This window comes from Bombus pyrosoma, linkage group LG12 (genome assembly GCF_014825855.1).
Source record: "Bombus pyrosoma isolate SC7728 linkage group LG12, ASM1482585v1, whole genome shotgun sequence".
Lineage (NCBI taxonomy): Eukaryota > Metazoa > Arthropoda > Insecta > Hymenoptera > Apidae > Bombus > Bombus pyrosoma.
In genome coordinates, this window is record NC_057781.1 from 142,884 (window position 1) to 168,613 (window position 25,730).

A 25,730-nucleotide genomic window follows, 5' to 3' on the forward strand; every position below is an offset into this window, starting at 1 on the left:
GATTGAATGTATAAAAGATAAGACTTGTTTCTCAGTTGTTTTTCTTTGTCTTTCATATAATAAGTTTTATATTAAAGTTAAAATATCTTATAAACTAGTAATTTTGGACTGAAGTAACCTGAACCTTTTTGTAGAGAATTAAAAAGAGCATCAAATGTTGTAAGAAAAATGTTAGTTCCACTTTAAAAAAACATAGGTGATCTTTGAAATCTCGAAAATATGTCTACATAGACAAGATTTATGAATGTCTCTCGAAACATAATAAATTTTACTTCAAACATTTTTTACGATAACGAATACTTTGGGAGATGATTGCGTGAAAAGATTAAAATATAACACCCTGAACATATCAATATATAGATACAATTTGATAAACACATAAATAATAATGTAGTCTCCGTTTTTTAACTTATGTGCGTACATCTACATTACAACACACGAAAGAGAAAAAAATGTATAGGAAGAATAACGATGAAGTAACAACTACGCAAAGATAAAAAACTATTGACTGAATGAAAAGAAGGATTGATGAGGCCATAAATTATTATCAAAAGAAAAATAAAAAGCTTGGGGAAACATATAATAAAACCAATCACTAATCATCCATTTTTTCTCTTATAACGATCAATTACTTCTACTAGCTAAATACAGATGTAAATTTATCAGGTATATGAGTTAAAAAATATAATGCAAGAAAAGCTTATTCATATTGTTAAACAAGAGCAACTTGCCATCAAGCGGATATGATTTGTACAGCTCCATGGGAACGAATAAATTTAATTTATTAATAATAGCTTGATTTTATATTATTCAAATCCAGAACATTCTTGTCGATTTGGTTTTGTCTCGATATATACGATATATAATACACTTATCAAAATTCCATTTGAGGCTACGATTCGTAGCTCTAATATACCTCTAAGAGGTACATTATTTGGTACATATGTAGTACATATGCGCATACATGTAGATATTACACGCTTAAACTTTCTTTGTACGACAAAGACTCAATTATTCATCCTCAAATATTTTTTTTCTCTCGTTCTGATGTTTGCATACCATATTTGTCGTTTAAAGTTAGTGAGATATTGCTTGTCTATATTAAAGGTCATACTATCCAAATAATGGACACAACATTCAGTATCACAGTTGAAAAACTTTATGGGATTCATTTTACATTATATGTTCTGAACGATTCAAATTGAAGAATACATCAAACAAAACAGTTATCAATTCTTGGAGGATCATATAATGTACGGTGTTTCTACTGTCCAAAAATTAGTTGACAGAATAATTATCGAGAAACTATCGATAATTAAATTTCACGTATCTAACGTTGGATAATCGACAGTCTATCGCGAAAATGTCGCGTAAGACTGATACGTGTGCAAATACGTAGAAGTACTATACCTATATAGTGCGTACTTAATATGTTCCCTAAAATACGGCGACAAAACAGGTGAAATCATCTGCTACCTGCAGTAGAAAGAACTACGCTCTTCAACGAATAAATATTTTGTTGAAAATATTTACAGACTAATCGGTATAAGTTTTTCTAAGATGTATTATAATTTCAGTATTCATTGTGGTGGATGTTATCGTAAAAGAAAGACGCATAAGTTATCTATCAAAATAAATTAAAATGGCACTTTTTTCCTGATGATGATACACAGAAAAATTCTAGAGGTTCATGAGTATAGAATCAAAATGGTTCATGATTATGGAATTTTACGCTTCGTGTTCCTTATATCGAAACAACCAATATAATCAGCAAGTAAAATGCGGTAATCGATGAGATCAGACTGTGCATATTCGCAAGTACATTTTGTTTATTCAAGAAAATCATCAGATGAAAAAATGCTTGAATGAACGCGTCTAAATAACCAGACAGGTAACAGATACAATTTTTAACAAGCGTTCAAAATAAAATAGCCTGCGAAAACTGTGATTGAATATGTAATTACATTGGACAGAATATCCGAGAAGTATTTTCATATGCAATAGTATTCCACATATGTATGAGACATTTAAAACATTCCGCATCGGTTAAAATCGCAGCTATCTTTATTTGTGCATACAGGAGAGTTCGCGCATCGTGCACATCTCCGATAAATTCTAAAGTATGTGTTGTATGAATAGATTTTTGATAATTTGAAATAGAGCTGCATGGTTTATAGGGGCATATTATTGTTTATTGTTTATTGTTTATTTTTTTATTGTTTATTGTTTACAAGAATAGCCCATTAGGATATACAAAGTTAATATACATATCTACACATCAAAAATAAGCGTTACAGCTACAACTACGAATAAAACTACAACAAACTACAGTGGGGTACGGTAGGCATATCGACTTTTTGATAGAAGAAGAATAGTAAAGATAGTAGAAGATTCGAAGAATATATCAGTTGCGGGAAGTACATTATTGATATTTAAAATAATACAGTCGTCCTTGAAATCTCCGAAACTACTCCACCTATAAAAAAAGGTATATGCTTTACTACATGATGCACTCCTCCAAAGCATGCAACTTTTGTATAAAAAACCTTTTCATATAACACATACTTTAGGACTTATTCGAGGTGTACAATTTGCGTGAACCACGTATACTGTATAACTATGACTATAGTTATGTATAGTATACGTATAACAATAACAGATGCGTTATGCACACTAAGGAAAGCAATAGGAGTATAAAAATATTCCTATATGATCGATGATGAAAAATCTCCATTATTATTAACCTTCAAAGCCTTGATTTACGTATGTCTGCGTGGTGTCTTTAACCACGAACTTTTTCTTCCACAAACTGGCCTATAATATCATAAGCGAGTAACAACACGTGGCAATCAGATCCGAGCGAACAGCAGACGTTTACCTGTTCCTAATTTCCAAGGTTGCATTTACATTCAGTTACCTTTCTTTTGCATTTATTTGATCCTCACGAATCTCTGCTCAAGTTTTACGGCATATACATATTTAAGATTTTTTTCTTCTTATTTTGCTTCCTGTTTAATAACTGATACTTTGTTGCCAAACATTGTTGCATACAGAATTTTACAAATGGAACAGAACCCAGAGATTTTCAACGACACGACGCGATAAAGTCGATAAAGACTAAGACATCTATATCTAGCTTAGTCGATAAATACGATTTTCATTAACGTTGAAATGATACGATAGATACCTGCACGTAACACTTGACCCATTCAACGTGCAAATCCTACAATTTCTTCTTAATATATTATTTTTCCAATTCGATGTTTTCGAATACAAAATTAAGCGGACTAGAAGATCGGTCAGCGGTAATAAGAAAGATATGTATACATACCTATGTTTTATATCGAAAATCATTTTCTTCACCTGTTATTTTGTGAACTTTTTTGAACATATCTATTACTACAATCCATATTATGTTTATCATTTACAAAACCTTCAGTTGCGTCAAAAAAATCCGATTGACGGCAATTTAAGTTATAGTAAATTGATTTGAACTTGAATTGATTTGATCTTTTAAAAAAAAAACAGAAAGGCTACAAAAATTTGTAGGTTTCATTCAGAATATTTCAATTATAAGATATTTTTATGTTTACTTAGTCGTGCATTTAGCGATCAATAATGTTTTGTCGAATTTGAAAGCTTTTTGTTGTAGTTATACTATTTTAACACTCTTTTGTGATTCAAATGTAATATCTCGTTGACTACCATATTTCTACCATAAATTAATATGTATTTGTATGTACTAGTTTTATCTGAAAAATATGAAAAATTCCATAATATTATTTATCGTTTACGTAGCCGATAATATGACTATTACATATAAAATATTCCTAATTATAACATGCGTAATTGTTGGCCTCGATCGCAATAGTCTTAGTTCAGATTCCACGCTGGCAATGTGCGTAATATTTACTTTTCAGACATTTAGCGAATTTTCTACAAGTCAATTTTATTCATTAATCCATGAAATGAATAATAACACTTTTAATATTTCATGATGCTAGGTCCGAGGGTCCGAGGTTAGTAGAATAAGTTGGAGAAATGCAAACTTCTATGAATTGTATTGTAATTGACGGAGATTTAAATGCAAATTCGTAAATTATGTAAAGAACGATACACAATACTAATAAACACTTACTACTAAACACAGTAAAGTTAATAATCATGGTGACTAAACATTTCTAAACAGTAAAATATGAAATAATTGCGAGCAAATAAGATTCGTTCATTTAACATTAGCACCATGTACATACAAGACCTGCACTTTTGTGTAATAATGACAGGTTTGTTTTTAAATATGCTGTTAAGTGAGAAAGTCGAATTTCATGATACAAGGACATCGACGGTTCCGTGGCCCGTGAAGCACTATACTATTGACGAGAACTCAAATGTCGAACATATCATGATCATTCCGCCAACTTTGAACGTGGAGTGACCTTCACGCAAAAAAGTTTGAAGGTGTATTCTCAATGACAGGGCGATTACTAGCCTAACTAACTTGACAGTTAACAGTACATTATAAGGGAATAATGGCATTCTAATACCGAATAAAGAATTTATAGAAATATCGAGATGCAAAAACGCAACAATATTTTATGTAGCTTTAGCATAACTTTATTAACAATTTTATTTGAAAAAATTTAATGGGATGTCAATAGTTACATAAAAATTGTTTTCTAAAGACCATAGATTGCTAACATATTAATTTTCGACATCAAAACGCGGTAAGAAAAAGCTGGGGAAAAAATATAAATTTTCACGATAGGAATTAATAATGACGTAAATGACTTTACATTCGTCGAATGTGCGGGAAAATCGCCGGATCTTTTACGAAATGCGTCGCCATTGTATCGCGTCTTCTGTCGTTTCTGATGTTTGTTTTGCATAATCCTCGAAATAAATTTTTATGGATTGCCGATGACCTTTCCCTTCTGGTACTTCGTTAGTCGAAGAAGTGTAAATAACTTTTCACTCGAAAACGTGTGATATTTATCAAGATGACAAGGCGGGAATTGCTGCTAAAAATATTGCAAAGTTTGACCGGTCACGCGTGTTTAGATTTAATTATCACCTCCGATCTTATGTATGTACGTATTTTTAAATATACTTCATTTAAATAAACTTACATGTTCTTAAGTAACGTCAATGTATATTGCACATTCCGTATATTTAATAATTAATTTTTCAAACAATAGGTACATAATTTTAATTCATTTCCTACTTGATATTGTCGTAGATATTCTACAGAAATTTGCCTTTAATTTTACATGTCTAAGTCGTGAATTTTTGTTTATATATTTTAAACACGTTCTGTCGAACAGTTTTCACGTCTCATTGCTTTAAAAACGTCAACACAAGGCAAATGAAATTGAAATATTTAGAGGATCATTTGCTACCCCCTATGTAATAATATGAAAATTGTTATTCGCTGATCCGATGTATAGATTTTCGATTTATATAATGAAAATATACTGGATTATATATATACATATCTTATTTGCCAATATAGATATAGTGCAAGATATTACAAGTTCCCCGAGTCATTCTAAAAAATTATCTATTTTCTACGAACAATCTACGTAATACAATCATCGTACAGGTGGTTTTTCTCATTATAATGAAGAAACATTATACCGTGAAGTCAGGCCAAACTATGCGACTAATTCTTTGTCTAAACGATTTCAAAGTTCTAAGTCAAATAGGAAAAAAACAACGTAAAAAAAGCAATCAAAGGGGTTAGAATTACTCATGTAAATATCCTGAGCTCGTGATTCGCGTAATCGTGTAATTAAGAAAAATGCCTTTGTTTTTCTCTTATGAGCCGACCAATCCGCCGTGCTACTCGTAAAACTAAAATACTTCGATTATTTGAAGCATTGCTTGAACATTCTACCTGGCAGCAACATAAAGACTATGAAGCTAGAAAAGCGATTCTTACTCGAACAGATGCAATAAAATAGTCGAATAGCACGTTTTAACGATGGAAATATCGGTTTCAACAGTTTACAGAATGCATTCTCTTTACAAGGATAATGCAATTCGATTGTAACACCGGATATTTTTCTTTGTTCAAAATAAATAAAATAAATATAATAATTATTTAATCGATGAATAACGCAAAGAAGCTTCAATATTCCCAGTCTGGGAAAGATACGAATAATGCATTTTTTATTAACATGAATAATTCGTGTTTGTTATTGTTAAGAAATGTTCAGTTGGTATGATCGCTAGTTCCTGCAAGCTAAGTTGCTACGACTTCTAACGACGCTCTTTTGTCTTAGGAGTCGACCACGTCTTGATTATTTTTTTTTATATTTTTTTTTTTTCTTTTTTGCACGTGAAGAAATCCTCATGGACACTCCGCTGCCGCTGTTAAATTTGGCATTGTCCCTGACTGTTGAATTTGGCGCCAGGGCGGGGGGGGGGGCATTGCCCCTAGCGCCGTCCCTCCTTCTAGTCGCGGTTCGTTGTGACGGCGATGAAGCGGCTGTAGGCCGCCTGACTGCCATCCTCCTCCATCGCGTTATCCTACACGGGTGGGAATTTCTCTTTCCCTCCCTTTCTGCTCGCTCCTTTGCGAGCATAACTCGCTCGCAGAAGAGGCTGACAGCCTCATATTCCTGTGGCCCGTTCAGCATCGCTGCTATGATCGCTGAGGGGGTCAGCCTCTCGCCTATGATGTGCCGCAGGGTGTAGTGGGGCAACTTCCACGCCGGACAGGCTTCCAGCGTATGCTGCGCCGTATCCCCGCAGTGGTGACAGATGTCCGTTGTCTCCCGTCCGATTTTTCTCAGGTACTCCCCGAACACGCCGTGTCCCGTGAGTATCTGGATTATTCTGTAGGTGAGCGGGAGGCCGCGGCGGCTTCACCATGTCCCCCAATTTGGGAGAACTGCCGGGCCTCGGTGTTCGTCTGCTTCGCTGATCAATTGGGATCGCCACTGGTCCCAAGCGTCCTCCTCGGCGGTTCCTAGGTCGTCTGGGGCCGTCAACGCCCGTTAGCCGCGCTGGATCCCGCTCGTTCCCGGCCGATCACGAAAGTTGTTAAGCAGCGTCGGGCGCAGGGCGGTCTAGGATGGGTGACCGGCTCTGCGCGGGTGTTGACGAAGAGCGCTGGAGCTGCCGCGCCCAGTTTTTCGGGCCCCTGTGGCAACTGGCGGCTCAAGCAACCTAGGATGCGGTCAATAGGAAGTCTCCCTTCAACACCAACAGGGAGATAGACGTCGAGGGGCACCCCGGTGAAATTCGAAAGAGACCCCGGATGCACCTTGGTAAACGTCAGGAGGACCACCGTGGAATTTTAGTCGGTAAGAGTCCGACACTACTCGGCTGTTGCGATGCAACAGTGAGTGCCCATGAGGATTTCTCCACGTAAAAAAAAAGGTCGTCTGAGACCGCCTGCTCGGCCGAGTCCCCTCCCGGGTCCCACAGCCTCCTTTACTCGTACCTCTCCTTGAGCATCCGGAACGCCCGAAGCTCCCACGGCGGAGACGCGGCCAGAACGGTCGCCGACGCGTGCGACACCGTTCAGTATCCCCTGACGATTTTGATGGCAGTTACCCTGTGCAGCCTCCTGAGAAGCAGAATGCTGTGGCGACTCGCCATCAGATCGTCCGCCCATACCGAGGCCCCGTACATCACCCGGGACCGAACGACGCCCTCGTATAGTCGGCGCACCGCGACTCCCGCCCCACCGATGTTCGGCAGCAGGCCGCACAAGGCGTTGGCAGCCGCCGTTGCCCTCGAGATCAGGGAGTCGAAGTGCGGCTCGAACGTCCACTGGCTGTCGATGTCGAGACCCAGGTATCGCATTCGCGATCCCACCCCGAACGTATTGATTATTGTCTGAGTGTATCCGGTGTGTTCAGACGTTTTGTACGAGATGGCGAAATATGCAAAGTATAATAGAATCTGTGTGAATCTATAAAAAACCAACCCCAAAACCTATATTAAATAACAGGTTATGGGCCCAGGGCAGTAAACTGCGATAGTGAAGATATTTATTTGTTGAGCTTTTATGTTTTTTTTAAATTATCCGAGAAGAGACTACGCCATGGTCGACCAGGAGAAGATATATGATGTGGACAAAGATATGAATCCGATCCTGAATAAGGACAATTATGAATACTGGAAGACGATGACGGAAGCTTCGTTGGTTTTCCTGGGTTTCTGTGATGCAGTAGAGCCGGGATTAACACCAGCAGAAAGGTTGACGCCAGACTGTATAAAAATGGACAACAAAGCACATGCGTACATTTTCCGAGATGTTCGCCCCGAGTATCTGGGGGACATCAGAGCCTTGAAAACAGCGAGGGAGTGCTGGAAAGCACTGGAAGATGTCCATGGGAGATCTACGTCGATGGACCTTGTTTTATGCATGCGGAAACTGGGTACTGTTAAGAAGACCCCTAGCATGGGTATCTCCGCGTACTGCGGAAGGATCCAAGACCTTTGTGACAAGCTATCCGGTTCCGGTATAAAAATTGAGGACCACGTTACGGCATGTTTCCTTTTGGCTGGCCTCGTGGCAGATCCAAATTATGCGACGTACCTCAGAGCAACGAGGATTGATAAGGATCTGACCGCGAGGATCGTGAAGTCCGACCTTCTACTCGAAGGAAAGATCGAAGGAAGGAAGGAAGAAGAAGGAAGGAAAGAAAGAAAGATCGACGCAGCTGCAGACACATCCGAAAGAGGCAACGCAATGGCGAGCAGGAGACAGTGGAAGCCCAAGCCACAACAAAACAAAGATGGCGCGAAGCCAAAGAATAGAAATCCACATGACCAGAGGTGCTATAAATGTGGAAAATGGGGCTACATTTCGTACCAGTGTCAAAAGGAGAAAGGAGATAAAGAGGAGAAAAACCAAAGGGAGAAGAAAAGACAGGAAGATAACAGGAAGGAGAAGGGATCAGAAGACAATTCGAGGTCCAAGGGACTGATCTCGACGTTGGCTTTATCGTCCATCAGCCACATGAAAAGAGGGAGGATCAACTACCTTGACTCAGGTGCCTCGAATCATGTGACTCCGGACAGGCATTGCTTCGTGGACTTCGCGCCTGCAACCGGACAAATCAGTATTGACAAGGGACACCTGGAGGTTAAGGGAAAAGGAATGATCGTGGTGAAAATGGCTGAATTCTGTGGGAATTGGACTCTATCTTTGTCGAACGCTCTGTGGGTGCCTGAGTTAGATGTAAATCTAATTTCGATCAGGCAATTGGCAAAGAAGGGTGTTACCATAGTGTGTACAAGGGATGAGGCCGTTGGATCACACGATGATGGAGACGTCGTATTCAAATCAAAGGTAGGAGACGATGTATATTATTTAGAGACAATGCCCTCTGAAGGGCACGTAGCAAATATCTCCGTAGAGAACGATCAGGAAGAGCCTGGCCACAATGACGAAGACATTGAAGTCATTGAGGCAAAAGCCTACAAGGGCACCGCATCGTGGCACGAGAGATTGGGCCACCTGCATGGGAATGCAATGAGGAAAATTCCTATAAGGGGCGTGAAGGAGGACTTCAAGAAACATGACGAACTATGCGGAGTCTGTGTGGAAGGAAAAATGACTGAGGTGCCATTCCCGAGGACAGCCCATCGCATGTGTCAACGTCCTTTGGAGATCGTTCACAGCGATGTCAGTGGCAGGACTCAGTGCAAGTCATTAGGTGGAGGTAACTACTTTGTAACTTTAATCGATGATTTTTCTTGGTTCATGTACGTTAGGATCATCAGCAGGAAGAGCGAAGTATTTAGGTGCTTCAAGGAATACCAGGCGGAGGTGGAGGCGCTGTATCAGTAAAAAATAAATGCCCTTCAAAACGACAATGGAGGTAAGTACACAGGGGCAAATTTTGAGAGCTACCTGAGGGAAAAAGGCATCCTGGACAGGAAGACCGACCCTAGGAACCCTGAACAAAATGGAGTGTCAGAACGAGCGAATAGGACCCTGGTTGAGATGTCTAGGTGTTTGCTTATCCAGTCAGGGCTCCCTGACTATCTGTGGGGAGAAGCTGTGAACACTGCGTGTCACATAAGGAACCTATGCCCATTCGCCGCTTTCGGAGACAGAATTCCATTAGAATTGTGTAAAAGTAAGGGATGCGACATCCACGGGGAGATCAACAGGCTAAGGATATTTGGATGCAAAGCCTGGTACCTGAGAAGCCCAAGCGGAGGAAAATTTGATACCGGGCATTTGATGAAGGGATATTTGTAAGTTACGACCGATAGGTCAAGGGTTATAGGACCTACCTACCGAAGACCAAGAAGGTAATAATCTCTTGTCATGTCAGGTTCGAGGAAAATGTGTTTCCCTACAAGAATGCTAAAGTGGACACGAGTAACATAAGAAGGAAATTCTCTGAGTGGATATGGGACGTTGAAGATTTTGAACTTGAAAGGGAAGTTGATCCAATTGACATTGAAACTCAAAGCGATGGTGAAAACGATGAAGGGGAGAGTGATTATTTCATGGACAGTTTAACTAATGAGAATAATCGGGGGAGGTTGTGAGTGTGCCGACTGTGCCTAGGAGATCAGCAAGACTGCGTAAACCAAAGACGTGTGACGTCGTTGTGCTCACGTTGCAACTGTGAGCACAAAATTTGTGTGTGTCTGTGAATGTGTACGAAGCCCTGAAGGGGTCAGATGCTCAAAAGTGGACCAAGGCAATAATGAAGGAGTTAGACAACCTAGCGAATAAAGATGTGTGGGACGTAGTGAAAAGACCTTTGAACAAAAATGTTATTGATTCTAAGTGGGTACTTGTTGTAAAAAGGGGTCCTGATATGTATAAGGCTAGACTTGTAGCACGGGAATTCTGGCAAAGACCTGAGGTAGACTATTCGGAAACTTTCAGTCCAATAGTAAAACGTAGGACTCTAAAAATTTTGCTTGCCCTGTGTGCGAAGAATGAGTGGAGTTTCGAACATATCGATGTGGAATGTGCATACCTCAACAGTCCTTTGGATGAGGATATATATATGGAGCAACCTGAATTTTCTAAAGTTCCAGGAAAAGACAGGACTCAATATGTGTGCAAGCTCAAAAAGAGCCTGTATGGACTGAAGCAAGCTGGGAGGATGTGGTTTAGGCATATAAATAGTATTTTGAAAGGTATGAGTCTGAACCCATGTATGAGTGATCCGTGTGTGTATGTGAATGTATCCAAAGATTTGATAGTAGCTGTGTATGTGGATGATATTCTTGCGTTTGGAACAAAGACTGCGATTGACGTGTTCAAAACTAGGATTAAGGAGAAATTAAATGTAAGGATGCTGAGGACTGACACTCAATTTCTGTCCATCCACTTGAGTAAGCCAAACAGTACTACTGTTGTATTTGATCAATTTGTACAGATAGGTCAAATGCTGAATTTGTTTGACATTGCTCATGAGGTTTGAGTGTCAACACCGCTAGCTAAGGAGTGTGAGGCCGGTTTTGATATTAAGTGTAATGAACCCTTCGATAATGAGTTGTACGAACAGGCTGTGGGACATGTAATGTATGTCGCCACTGTGAGTCGTCCTGATGTCGCGTGTGCAATAGGAAGGTTAAGCCAAAGATGCGCAAATCCGACTGTATCTGATTGGAAAGAAGTGAGGCGGATTTTTAAGTACCTGTTGAATACCAAAGACTTGAAGTTAGTGTACCAAAGGACAGGACAACCTTTGAAGGTGTTTTGTGATTCAGACTTTGCGGGTTGTTCAGTAGATAGGAAGTCTAGGAGTGGGTATGTCTTCATACTCGCTGGTGGTGCAACATCTTGGTTGTCAAAGAAACAACCGATTATATCTCAATCGACATACGAAGCAGAATTTGTAGCAACGCAAGAAACAGCAAGAGAGACTGTGGTGATATCCTTACTGTTAAGGGAGTTGGGTTAATTGTCATATTGCCCTCACCCATGCAAAATTTTCTGTGATAACATCGGAGCTACTTCATGGTTCAAAGATGAAGTAGTTGCGGAGAGTTCTAGGCTCGTCCAAGTACGTTATTTCTATGTTAAGAACTGCGTGTCGAAAGGGATATTAGATTATACCTATATACCTAGTTCTGAGAATGTTGCTGACATTCTTACCAAAGGTTTAAATAGAGTTAAGACTCAAATTTTTACCAAAGCAATGGGGTTTGTAGAAACTACGATCAAAGGGAAGTGTTAAGAAATGTTAAGTTGGTATGATCGCTAGTTCCTACAAGCTAAGTTGGTACGACTTCTAACGACGCTTTTTTGTCTTAGGAGTCGACCACGTGTTAATTATTATCTGAGTGTATCCGGTGTGTTCAGACGTTTTGTATGAGGTGGCGAAATATGCAAAGTATAATAGAATCTATGTGAATCTATTAAAAACCAAGCCCAAACCTATATTAAATAACAGTTATATGCTTAATCAGAGAACTTGCTAATGTAATAATTCTCGCTGTTTGCATCGTATAAATGAAACATCGTACAACAAAGTGTAACGATGGAATATAACATCTTTCTTAAATTTTCCTATATTTTACATTTTCTTTCGATACAAGGCTGAATTAAATCATAGGAAAATTTATTAATTTAAGATGTTGATATAAAAGTATAGGGAAAACTTGTTCGATGTCTGCCTCTCTTTTATCAAGAACGTCTTTGTGTCTTTTCTTTATCAAGTAGAGAGACCACCCTGCTTCATAAATCGATTCGCACACGATGCCAAATCACATGTAGAAGGAACTAATAGTGCTCGATCGCGAGTTCCATGGATGCGGGTGTGTTGCACGCCTATCGAATACCAATTATTATTGGCCACGCATCGTGACTGGTAATGGAATAAATAATATCGCATACGATTTGATACAGCATATGGTAAAATATGTGTACAGAAATAAATAAATTCGGTTCCCTTGTCAATACAATATATATTTCATTTCTTATGTAATATTTAAATCGATGTATCTTATGTGAATATTAAGCGAGAACAAAAATTTTGATAGAAAAAGACCAAAGAAATATTTTTTGTCCTCTCAAAAAGTCAAATGTATTTACGGAAGATTGCGGAAGATACAAAAAGATACTCTATAGGATCGAAATAAATTTTAAATGGATTCCGTTCGTACCCGTCGCTTATATGTTTTATGCAATCGTCCGAAATCAGAGCTACGTTCTTTACAGGTCGTTTTAATACAGTTGCAAAACAAAAGTGAAAATAGTTGTAGAAATATCGCGACGAGAACAAAATTTGTGTTATAAAGTTCGAATCCCTAAGCTTTATTCCTCTCTTAACGTAAGAGAGGCCATCGCACCCGGCAAAACCGCAGGTTTTCAAGGTTAAAAGTGGTCCACCTTGCAGATCATTTTTAGTCGAGCCGACTACGCTCACCGTCCAACACTTGTTATATTATTTGACCGGAAATATACAAATTCTGAGAGAATACACAAATTCTGAGAGAATACAAATTCATCGACCTAGCGTAATAGGTCAAATATAGTTTAACATACAAAGGGAATTTACTTTTTACCAATATAATCGTAATGTTAAATTACTCGTATATGTTTAGCAGCATGGAGTGTGATATGGTTAAACCGTAAAAGGTCATTGATGCTTAACAGAAAGTCGACAATGGCGGAAAAAGACAGTAAAAATTTCCACACTATTAGACGAGTTCTGAAACCTTGGCTGTTTCCTGCGTCTTGACCTGTAACATCACGCAAGGCTACTATGTCTGATTAATCATTTAAACTGTTCGATGACGCCTATAGTGCATAATATGTAAATGTATTTATGTAAACATTTCTGTATACTAACAGTGATATAGTTTTCTATGCTAATTTATATTTCCGGCACAGTGAATCGAATGAAAATTCTCGATCGACTGAAAATGACCTTTGGAAGATTCAAATAACACGCAAAGACGTAACTAATATAAGAACAAATTCATCTAACTAGTTTACCTCATTGACATTTCTACGTCGAAGTAATTATATCCGTGTCATAAAAACTCCGTTCAGTGAAAAAAGTGGACAGACACGACCCGATCAATAAATAATTTGACTTTGTATGTGATACACGATGTATTATTTATTACATTGAAGAGATCGGTAGAATCGATAAATAAATAAGTGTGAAATGAAAATAAAAAAAAAGGCGAAGAAAATTTTGGAGCCAATGAAGAAAATAAGCGATTGTAGTTCGTTTATGTTAAATAACCGGGCGAATAAAAAGTGATAATTTTTTAAATCTTATTGAAAACCTAACGCTCGAAACTGTCACACGACATATGAAAAAAAATATGAAGTCCTCAGGGTAAAGATCGTTTCATTTCACAAAACAAAAAGTGTATCAGGTTTGAAATTTTTTTCCTATTTTTAAATCATTTACTTTTCTCCAAAGTCTGAAATTTTTCCATATTCCAAAATGTTATTCTTCGATATTAAAAATAATTATTTCACTATCAGATTCGAGAAATTAATTCAAGTAGCATAAAAAGAAGTTTAACAATTATTAAATAAAGCATTCTGATTTGACGTAGAAATGCAAAGCAAAAAGCTTCACGTAAGATACTGTTCATTAGCATCAACTTACTCTCCATGGAATAGAAAAGTTAGATTAATTAAGAACAAACAGATATCTTGACAATTGATTATACTTTTAGTTATAGTTTATAACAACTTCGTACTCGAATTCCCACTTAACTGCAAGGTGGATTTTTCTCTGGAATACGACCATCTTAAGGTATTATATTTCTTTAATTTCCTAGACTCCAACTGTTCAAATTTTATTATTCAATATAAAATTCTGTAAGACCATTGCCTTCTAAAAATACTTTCGACGTTTCGTTAATATTTCACCGTTATTTTGCTGTAGGCAATAACGATTATTCTCAGATATTGAATTTCAAAAAATCGAAAAGTCATCGAAATACCTTAAAATCAGTCACGACCAGATTTATAGTCGGTTAAATAATTATTCATTTAATTATGATATAAACAAATTTTTCGTTTCCGACTCATCTCATATGAATAGACTATCGTCTCGGTCGTGCACAATGATAGATAGCAATCAACAATCCAAATAACATGATGATGCAAATGAGTACAGTCAATCCTCCGGGAACACAGTTAATTCGTTCCGTGCTAAGCACATCGGAGTCGTGTTAAACAAAAACAACGTGATGGAAACACTCGTGCTGTATGAAGTTTGTCCAAGTTTATTACTGCTATATGGAACCGTATTGCAATTTTTGCACCGTGTTATATCGAAATCGTATTTTCGGAATAACGTGTTGTAGGAGACTTGAGCGTCCATACATATTATATCAATAAATCGATCGTTAACATAAAGCGAAAAACAGTACTATTTAACTAATTGCGTAATATGAATATTTCATTATGTTGATATGACCACGATGTACCCAGCTTCGATGCGGCTCGCACTGAAAACTGCGTCATAAACAAGGAATACCAAAAATTCAAGTTAGAACTTTGTCCGGAGAAGGCTTATATTGTGTACGATTGCGTAATCAGTTTTGCTTAAGTGCTATTGGAGAGAGTACATAGTAGTAAGACAGTAATGAAGAAAAAGAATACCGTCTAGATATTGAGAATTTAGCTGATCACGGCATCTCACTGGTTACACTACACATTAAGCATTCATCATTCGACTATCTGAAGAATACTAAGCGGCACAAGCAGAAAAATAAGGAAAAAATAAAAGCGGTTTCGACATTTTAACATTCGTGATGTCGAGCTGTACGGTATAACTGGTACGTATTGCTTTGATATCAACCCTGATTGCAGCGAATCTTAACTTGACCCGAACCTGAACAATTACAGACGATAAACACGTAGCGTAGATAAACAGGTACCTCGAGTATGACAAAAGCAACTAAAACACATGATGAATATAAAAATTCATGTGGTGAATCTTTAATAAGGTCGCTCACATGGAACGTCCAATCAAAATCCTAGTAGTTTAAGCCTGGTAGACGCCCTATTAAATCTACTCGTGTAAAGGCAAATAACGCGCGTAGATCCTCGGAAACGACTGGACCATTGTACAATTATCGTAAACTACTGTCACATTTGCCAAACAGGATAGATCGCTCATGGTTCGAACATATAGCCTGCAAGGCACACGTACACCCTGGTTACACGACCCTTGAACAGTCGAGAACCATCTACAGGCGGTAGAAAAGCGTCGACTTCTACAGAAGTTGGTGGGATCGGTGTTCTACCCCACATACGGTAACGTGCACACACGGATGTGCCGATATAAAACACCGTTTTCATCGTGGAACTTCAGTTTCTTCGGACGTAGTCAAACACGAAGGTTCTCTCCTGGAGAATCGAGTTATATTACATTTTAACGCAATTGTGCACTCGCATCTCGTAAGACTTTAGGTTCGATATAATTTTGACGCGATCTAGTTCGTGGAAAGAAGACGATAAACATTGGTGTTGTTTTTTTCTTATTTAGCTGCCTCCTAGATCGGGCCAGGTTGTTATCAAATCACGGTAGGTAAAAGATTTCGGTTGCAGACGTGTGTGAATTTGAAATAAAAGATCGGCTAATAGATACTGGAGAGGATCGGTCAAGGTTTTGTCGACATTTCGCTTCGATCTGTATTGAATCGTACTATTATAACAATATTATATGTTATATGTTCTATAGAACATATTAAATATTTATGACTGAATATATTTTATTGTCATTGTTGAATATTTCGTTTGTTTTACGATCAAAATATTTCGCGAAAGACATGTCCCTGGTCGGGTAATTTGTAACGTTTCATAACGGATCTGGGCCAGACAAGGTTTACAGAAGAAATTGCTGCGTTTACATGGGATCGTTTACGCGAGAAACAGAGGAACAGCTAAACCAAATTTAGACAGGGCTCGTCACTGCCATAAACGATCTTATTTTGCTTTGTTGCGCCCGTGCTAGCGGGCGTAAAATGATATGAAATTTTTATTTAACAAGATATGTGCGTTTAGTCATATGAAGTGAAGGAAATTAACATCTTATAACTCATAACTTAAAAATTTTAGTGATCTTAGAATATAAAAAGGACATCAGTTTTTGTGTAGCGTGTGAAAATCATCAATCCAAGTAAGAGTCCACGCGAAGGCGTTCATTACGAAGAACAATTATGTTAAGATTACGGAAATTCTAATTACCGCTAAGTGTCACCATTAATTTCGTAATTCAACTAGAAATTAGATATAACATGACAAATTATGGTAATCCCCATTTGCTTCAATGGCGAAAACCTTTAAATTAGAATCGTCCTTACATTTTCGCAATATTTTAATCATTCGTGTGATTTAATAAAATTATGTCATCTCTGAGCGACCAGCCTCCATTCTATAAAACATACTATTTAATTAAGAATTTGACGGAATTTCTTTTATCGAGTCGATCAATCAATTCTTCCCGCTCGATAATAGTCCTTCTTCAAGTAGCTCTTTCAAGAAGCTTTTACCATGATTTTCAAATATTCATCGATCGATTTTATTCTCGAACAAACTGTGTTGCAACTGACTAAGACCGCTAGGATGATATTTTCAGTATTTCCGCGAAAGTAAGCTGCCAGAAGACGAATAAAATTTGTTTAAAATCTACTTTGGAACTTCGTCCGTCTGTACACAGACTTAATGCTCGCACAAGACGTCATAATTATTTCCACTTAGCATCTCCATCTTCCCAAACCAACATGTTTCTTTAACTGAACAGCTAATCAAGATAAAAAGAGATTTAACGTTTTCTTAACTCTCTCGCAGACAATAGATCGATCGATCGCTGAATTTGGCAGGCAATCGTGATAATTGCACGCGCTGGTACGCTGTCGTTGTCTCGTAACAAAGGCATTGCATTCGTTACTTTCTTCGCTTAAGGCTTAAGGCTTAAAATAAAGAGCGAAGGATGCACCTGACTCGGCAGCAAACAGTGTTTAACAAGCGGGAATTTTCAAGGGAACAGTGATTTCAATTGCAACGCGCAACAGCACATTCGTCAGACTTCCACATTCTAAACTTTACATTGCAAATCTGTTTCTTAATGCGTCTTCGATATATAATGACCCGCTCAGGATCCTGGCTGATTTGAATTGCGTGTGCGTTACACGTTTCTTGGAAAAAAAAAAGAAATAAAGAAGTACTGTTTCCACGGAAAACCTCGGCTTAAGACGAACTTACTGCCTCAATCACTTTTCCCTACATTATCAAACCGCGATTCACAGGTTATTTATTGGACAGAATTTCCTCTTGTTCTTCGTATTTTATCGACATTATCGTACGTGCAATGAAGTAATTATCACGATATAGCAACTGTGATTGAAATCAAATATTTCTAATGCCACTCGTATTTCATGCAACTAGCCGTAAAAGAAAATAACGAATTAGATTAACAAATTTGAAGAAAATACAACGGAAACATTGATAATAGACGTGAATTTTTGTTTCAAGTTTAATGCTAATGTTCTTGTTAAAATATTATAAGATCTTTTGTTTATTGAAAGAAGAATGAGATTGGCATATAGAAGTTCAAGAACAACAGCAGAATCAGAAAAGTAAACAAATATAGTAAAGAACGAGAAAAGACATTGATGAATAAGAAAGAACAAAAGGTAATTATAATCGTCCTTGAGCTTCTGTGGATATTTTTCTATGGGAAATTTGATCTTCCTCGTTAAACTTTGATCTCACTGATGTCACTTTACAGTCATTTTTACGATTTACTTCCTAGTACCAGTCCACCTCGCAGTTACTAATAACTATTTGTACATATTGTAGTCATATACGCTACTTCTGATGCGCTAAGAAATTGTTTGGTCTTCAAAGAACACTGATGCATTGACTTAGCATTAATCAAAATATCCAATATCCAGCAAACAATAATAAAAATATTTGCATCGGCTCGCCTGTTTAGTATTTACTTTATGTAGATCTATGAAGTATTTTGCGCAACGTAGAAAATAGTTATTAACGTAGAAAATAGACAAACGAATACACTGCTTTGAACGCACTGCTTTTAACGCACCAAACCACGAAACTGTGCTATTGCCAAGTGCTACTATCATCAATCGGAAATATAATTCAACTGAACGTGATATCTCCATTTAATCGTAGAGATATTAAATCGTCGGTAAATTTAGATATGAACGAAAAGTATCAATTTCGAGCGAATAAACGTTCAGTGAAGAGCAGACAGAACGACAAGATTCAACGACTAGAATCGGACAGTAGGTTGGAATATTTCCGAGAGTACTCGGATCGTGAATGGGCGTTGTAGTGTTCGATGAGGTCACTTCTCTTTCTAACCCTACTCGAACGTCAGTGCAGATCGGATTGCGAAACCGACGCTGGGACAAGCATGTCTTTCGTACCGTTTTTCGACAGACAAACGTTCGTCAAGGGACCCGAGTTGCTCGTAGTTTTCTAAATTTCGCAAGCCATTGCGTTGAAAGTCGGCCACGCGACTTTTCGTCGGTGTCGACGGAGTAATTCGCTAGAAAAGACGAATTAAAGAAAACAATTATGAGAATTGATTCAAACACCCATTCGGAGATTGAACCGGCCAAAAATAAACTTTCACAATCGCTACTGGTTATCGCTAGACTGCGGATGTTTATGCAAAATTTTAATTTTTCTAAATACATATAGCTAAGGAAATGAAACTTAAACAAAAATATGTTTCGTCCACTGAATGCGATGATCGTTATACTTTGGTTACTTTAAGTAGTTTTCCACGTGATACGCGTTATGTGTACTTTTGCACCTTTCGATTATCCATAAATGCATGAACATTTACAGTCTAGGAATTGCAATTTAAATAGACGAAAAATTGTTTGATAAAGAGCTCTGCGACAATGATGAACCTTATATACGAATTTGAAAATATTTACTATGCTGTGCCGAATCACTGAATTGAAAAGTATCTTTTCTCATACCTGTCTTTGTTTCTTTGTTTCTATGTGATAATTGGCATTTCGCTTTCGAACGAATGGATTTTAGCTCGTTGACGTCGACTGGGTAAACGAGGATATAGTAGGCGAAAAGATTGTCCTTGTTTGGACTAGGCGTGACATAAAGGATCGAGATTCTTCGAAAGAAAACGAGTGTAACTGCGGGCACATTGAAGCCGTAATGGTATTAGAGAAACTAATGATGCATGATTCTAGGGTAGAATAATGGAATTAAGAGGAAGGTTATTTTCGCTGACATAACGTTACGAAAATGCAATCGAGATATTTTGTACTATTGTTGTGATTATAAATATAATATAAGATACAAGATAAGATAAAAGATCGATAAACGATTCTAGATTACAAGATATTACGAAGATAGCTCAGTCGTCCAAATTGATTCATTTAATTACAAAAGAAAATCATAAAGAAAACAAGTTTATAGTCGCTACATCAAAAAATGGTATTCCCAATTGCATCTAAATCATCAGATATGAAGACCTTTTAGACCTAACATTCGTTAATTCTCAAAAATTCGCAGAATACGATAAATTTATAATCAGCATTACCAGTTTAAAGTATGCACGGAACTGGGAGCAATATTTATTTGTCAAGGACTAGTTCGATTGAGAGCAAGAATCCGATACTCCAATAAGATTTATAGAATGGTTGGATGAATAGGCACGAGGATGTTAAGAATATTAAAATATTGAAATATTATTGAGCACAAGGAGAAAGATACGATATTTAGAATCTACTCTGCTTCGATTCCTGTGAGACTTGTTTTAATTTCGACGCGTTTTAAAATTATAAAATAAAAATGATTCGAGTTTGTTAGCATTCGTCTGAAAGAAATTCAAACAACATACACAGTTTCTTTCTTACATCGATAACATTACTCTATAAAATGTTTGGAATCGTTGGAGAACAAACAGTAACCTATTAACACGTGGTTTAACCTTATTGAGGAATGGCTTTTTCATAATGAGCGCTATCACGTGCGACGCATGATAAAATGTTTCACGCGTGCCTCGGGATAAACGTGCGTTGCGTTTGCCTTTCGCGTGACGAGATGTTATTTCGTTGATCGTGTTTTCAACAAAGAATTCCTGGCGCCGAGCCGTTCCAACGTTGTTCGCGTTCCTGTTCTCGCGGGTGTAGTACATTCGAGGAAATCTCACAACAGTGAAAGCACGAGTCGGCTCTGACTTTTAGTCACGCTGTCAACATCGATCCATAGATTCTCAAACCGCCGTCTGCGTTGGACAATCGTCGAATCGCAAATCGTGAACAGTCTGTTTGTTCGAAACGCAAATCGATCTCGTTGAACGCACCATTCGATAAAAATTGTGTAAAAGTGGCTCCAATCGTATCTCTGATCGGTTCGTTGAACCATTGAGTTATGTTTTTCGTGATGAACAAAACCGTTTCGCATCATTGGCGATGAGCACGATGCGTAAAAACGTGAATTTCTATTTATAATTTCTATTTATATTATATAAAAACGTGATTTTCAGATGGCACAACTTGTAAGAGCGATATACGATGGCTATCGAGACCTAATGGACAACAAGAGCGACCCAAGGGTCAATAATTGGCCAATGATGAGCAGTCCATTCCCGACCATTTTCATCTGCCTATTTTACGCTTACTTTGTCAAGGTTCTAGGTCCTAAGCTCATGGAAAATCGCAAACCTTTCAATCTCAGGAAGGTCATGCTATTCTATAATCTCTTCCAAGTGATATTATCCACGTGGTTGTTTTACGAGGTATGTGAATCGGTTAGGAAATATATATAACTTATCTTTATAGCTAAATTATTTCAAAAATGTCATGGAAAACAAACAAGTTTTTCGAAATTTGTTGTAATGCATCGTTTATTCGGTGCAGTCCTTAGTATCTGGATGGGGAGGTCACTATTCGTTCCGTTGTCAACCGGTAGACTATTCGGACGACCCGCTGGCAATACGAATGGCACATGGCTGCTGGTGGTACTACTTCTCAAAATTCACCGAATTCTTTGACACTATATTGTTTGTATTGAGAAAGAAGAACAATCATATTTCAATATTGCACGTGATTCATCATGGGTGCATGCCAATATCGGTTTGGTTTGGTGTCAAATTCACTCCTGGTAGGTATCCTCCTACTTTGTACACATATACATAAATACATATAATCGAACAATCACCAATACCTCATAACAGATTTTGCACGGCAGTAGAGTCCCATCGCGTTATAAACACTTATTCATCCACGATAATTGATCGTGAAACATTCCGTCTAAGATAGTGATTTTCTTAGATATCAGCACGTGGTAAATATGTAATCTGTGATTTTAAGCTGAACTTGGAACAAAGAAGCTTTAACCCCATAGCGGTATGGTTTGAGAGAGATGTATTTTTTACAAAAGGTTGATATTATGCTATATCTAATACCAGAAACTCAGAAAATATCTTCAGTGTAATTACTTTTCTAAATTGTTCGTAGTGAATTCGTTGCCAGTTTATTACATTGTCAAAGGGTTAAAGTAAAATGCCTGTTAAATTTTAAAAGGTCGAAACGGAAGACTTGAATATAAAAATTAATCGGGTTAAAATTTGACATAAGACTTCCCTTATGGATTTCTAAAGATCTTCTATATTTTTTGTAATATTATTAACGAATAACACGGGATCGAAAAATAAAACTTTCACTATAGCCTATCGTTCATTCGCCGTAATACGTAACGTGCAACAGCTTCGATTCGATATCTGCCATACAAATGGAAAAGCTGTATCAATAACCAGTTGGTTCTTACCGCTGTGTAACTTGCAGGTCAAAGATAGACTTATTAGTCTAACGACCTAGAAGCTTTTCAACGTCGTTAAAATTCGAAACTTCATTAGGAGATAATCGTAACATGATCGACTTTCATTTACAGGCGGTCATGGCTCGTTCTTTGGCATGCTAAACACATTTGTGCATATTGTGATGTACTCATACTACTTTTTGGCTGCTCTCGGACCGAAGATACAGCCGTATCTCTGGTGGAAGAAGTACCTGACTGCGCTACAGATGGTCCAATTCGTCCTGGTGGTACTCCACGCTTTCCAACTTCTCTTTATCGACTGCAACTACCCGAAGGTGTTTGTCTGGTGGATCGGGCTGCATGGCGTCATGTTTTACTTCCTGTTCCGCAACTTCTACAACCAGTCATACGGGAAGAGAAAATCTCCCAACGCATTAACGAAGAAGGAAACGGAGAGCCAGAACGAGAAGAAACAGCAGAACGACGTAAACGAGAACGGTAAAATATACGCAAACGAATACAAAATGGCAACCGGTTACATCTCAGACAGTGGCCTCAGAAATCGCGTGTTTATCGACAACCGCGGTTTCCAAAAATAAAATGCTAGCCATCAGTCTAAATCGCATTATGTGAACATGAATTTGTGTTCAACGAATCCATCGATATAACATAAGCGGGCAGATTTTATCGTCGTACAATATCGAGAATATCTCGTCACAGAATATAGAAAGGTGATTGAAAACGTTCGATTTTCGATATCTAATTTTTCGGATTCCCCAAGTAACTCACCTGTTACCTTCTGCGCGGATAAGGATGCGTTTGAATATATTACGAACACTAGCTCACTTCCTGTGTGTATTCTGTGTCGCGCGTGTAGATTGTGTGATTCTACGATTTATGTGATTCTATGTGAACGTACATATGCATGATACGTACCGAAGAATGTATGAGACAGAATGACGGCGATACTCAGCCACACCTAACTGTCATCAATCTAGGGTTACGAGAAATTGCCAAATTTTTCTTTCTAAGCTCTTATCGTCTGTCGTGAAACTTTGTAAATTCGGAACAGAGGTTACTTTGTATCTGGAGCGTCAACAACATGGCAGCGTAACTAAGACCGGTTTCACACGGCGATACGTGTATCGTATGAGACATAGTAAATATCGCTGACGATACTTTTCGTACAAAGTTAGCAGATCAAAGAACGATCGACGCGGATGATCCATAAGCACAAACGAGACTGTATATTTTATTCCCGGGAGTGTATCTCATACGCGTATCGCGGTTGTAGCTCATGATGTGAAACAGGCAGCGCCGATCTAGTCGTAACGAACGTTACGGACTTCGTTGCGATTCAGCAACGTTCTTATTGCTCAATTCATCTAACTAATTAACTTCTATGTTCTATTTTCTCCGTGATTTGTTGTAGATCTTAATCACTCGGCGGCACACGACTGATACGAGCGACATTTTACCGCGTGAACTCGCTGTGATCAAATGTCTTTCCTTGTTTTGCTATAAAGAACAACAGAAGCAGATGACTGCAGCGTTAGCGGACGGTAAAATTTCGCTCATAGAGTTCCCGTGTCATTAGAACTATGCGTCCTATCGCGAATGCAAATCAATCTCAGAACTAAGTATTGCTCGCGAGCAATCGACAAACCGGATCGTTTTTTTTTTTGTTGTTATTGTTGTTGTTTTTACACGTATTCAACGAATGTTGTATTGACTAAATTTTGTAGATCTTTCGAGAAAAATGTATCTTGGTAGAAAAGCGCTATTTTGGCATTAGAAACTTTGTGATCAACAGTCGAACGAACAGTTGAAATTGCATGGTATCGTATCTCGATTGCGATTACCTGCTTTTTCAAATATGGTTAGCTTGTTTTAGTTATTAAGTATTCTGTACCATCGACTTCTGCAGCAGGCGTGAGTTATAGATTGAGAACATTAGAATGCGAGTGTTGGCACACATTGCTAATTTGTTTATAATTTGATATCTTTTCCCTTAAGAGTTTACTGTGATAGTTACCGGTCGACACGTATATCCGTTTACAACCAATTTCTAATAAGAATGTATACACACACTCTTTATTATCCGTTTATAAAAGAAAAAAAGCGATTCGAGAGACGTCGATTGAACAATACTAAGTGGATACATATTCAATGCATAGAATAAGTAAATTTGTACAATACAGACTAATAGTAATAAATGAGAGATGTATTTATTTTATGATTAAATTGTGTGATTTTTAACGAACAAATTTATTTCTTCGTTCGTGCCCTTGTCGTGCCCTTCAAATAAGATCTAGAATTAATTGTTTAGAAAGTGACCTGCGGCTTGATGCAATTTACATCGAACTTCATAAAGACTCCGACATTGTCGATTATCCTACTCTTCTTCTCCAACTCTTCGCCTTTAGTTTCTACGGTACTTTTCTTCCTCGGCTCTCCAGCTATTTGACTAACAGAATTCAGACTGTTAAGTAACAATTGTTGTATAGTAACAAATATTGTTACAATAACCATCTTCCTAAAGAGATTACTGTGCTCTCAGACGTCCCACAGGCTTCTCACTTGGGTCCTTTACTTTTATTTATTTATACTTTGCACTAATGATGTATCAGAAATCTTCTTAAATTATACTTTTTTACTTTTTGATGACGATCTAAAGATTTACAGATCAGTTACGGTTGTGAGCGATGCACTTCTGTTACAAGAGGAATTGAATAGCCTGTCTTCCTGGTGCTCGCGTAATGAAATTAGTTTTAACTTAACAAAGTGTCATGTAACCCGTTCCAGCCGCAAGCTTAAGGTATGTTACTATCTACAATACATCTTATCACCTGTTGATACCATACCATTGTTCCTGGCTCATTGTCAATACATAGATAGGTATGGATTCAAGACCCTTGGCTTTATTTATCGCAGCTTTAAGTTATTCTCGAATATCATCACACTCCGAACACTCTATGGGTCTTTACTTCATTCT

At 37.8% G+C, this 25,730-nt stretch overlaps 1 protein-coding gene across 1 annotated transcript; it reads left to right on the forward strand.

Moving 5' to 3' along the window:
* Positions 1-16,284: 16,284 nt before the first annotated feature.
* Positions 16,285-24,998, forward strand: LOC122573411 (elongation of very long chain fatty acids protein AAEL008004-like). The gene is made up of 5 exons (XM_043739736.1): positions 16,285-16,381; positions 16,458-16,495; positions 21,462-21,713; positions 21,835-22,078; positions 22,868-24,998. The coding sequence occupies exons 3-5, from the start codon at positions 21,462-21,464 to the stop codon at positions 23,332-23,334; spliced, it is 963 nt and encodes a 320-aa protein (XP_043595671.1). The 5' UTR covers positions 16,285-16,381; positions 16,458-16,495; the 3' UTR covers positions 23,335-24,998.
* Positions 24,999-25,730: the final 732 nt, after the last annotated feature.

Excerpts from the sequence above, each read along its gene's own strand:
- LOC122573411 (XM_043739736.1), top strand. The coding sequence starts at position 21,462 with ATGGCACAACTTGTAAGAGCGATATACGATGGCTATCGAGACCTAATG. Across the intron at positions 21,714-21,834 it reads CCACGTGGTTGTTTTACGAG|TCCTTAGTATCTGGATGGGG; the intron begins GTATGTGAATCG and ends TATTCGGTGCAG. Across the intron at positions 22,079-22,867 it reads TGGTGTCAAATTCACTCCTG|GCGGTCATGGCTCGTTCTTT; the intron begins GTAGGTATCCTC and ends TTTCATTTACAG.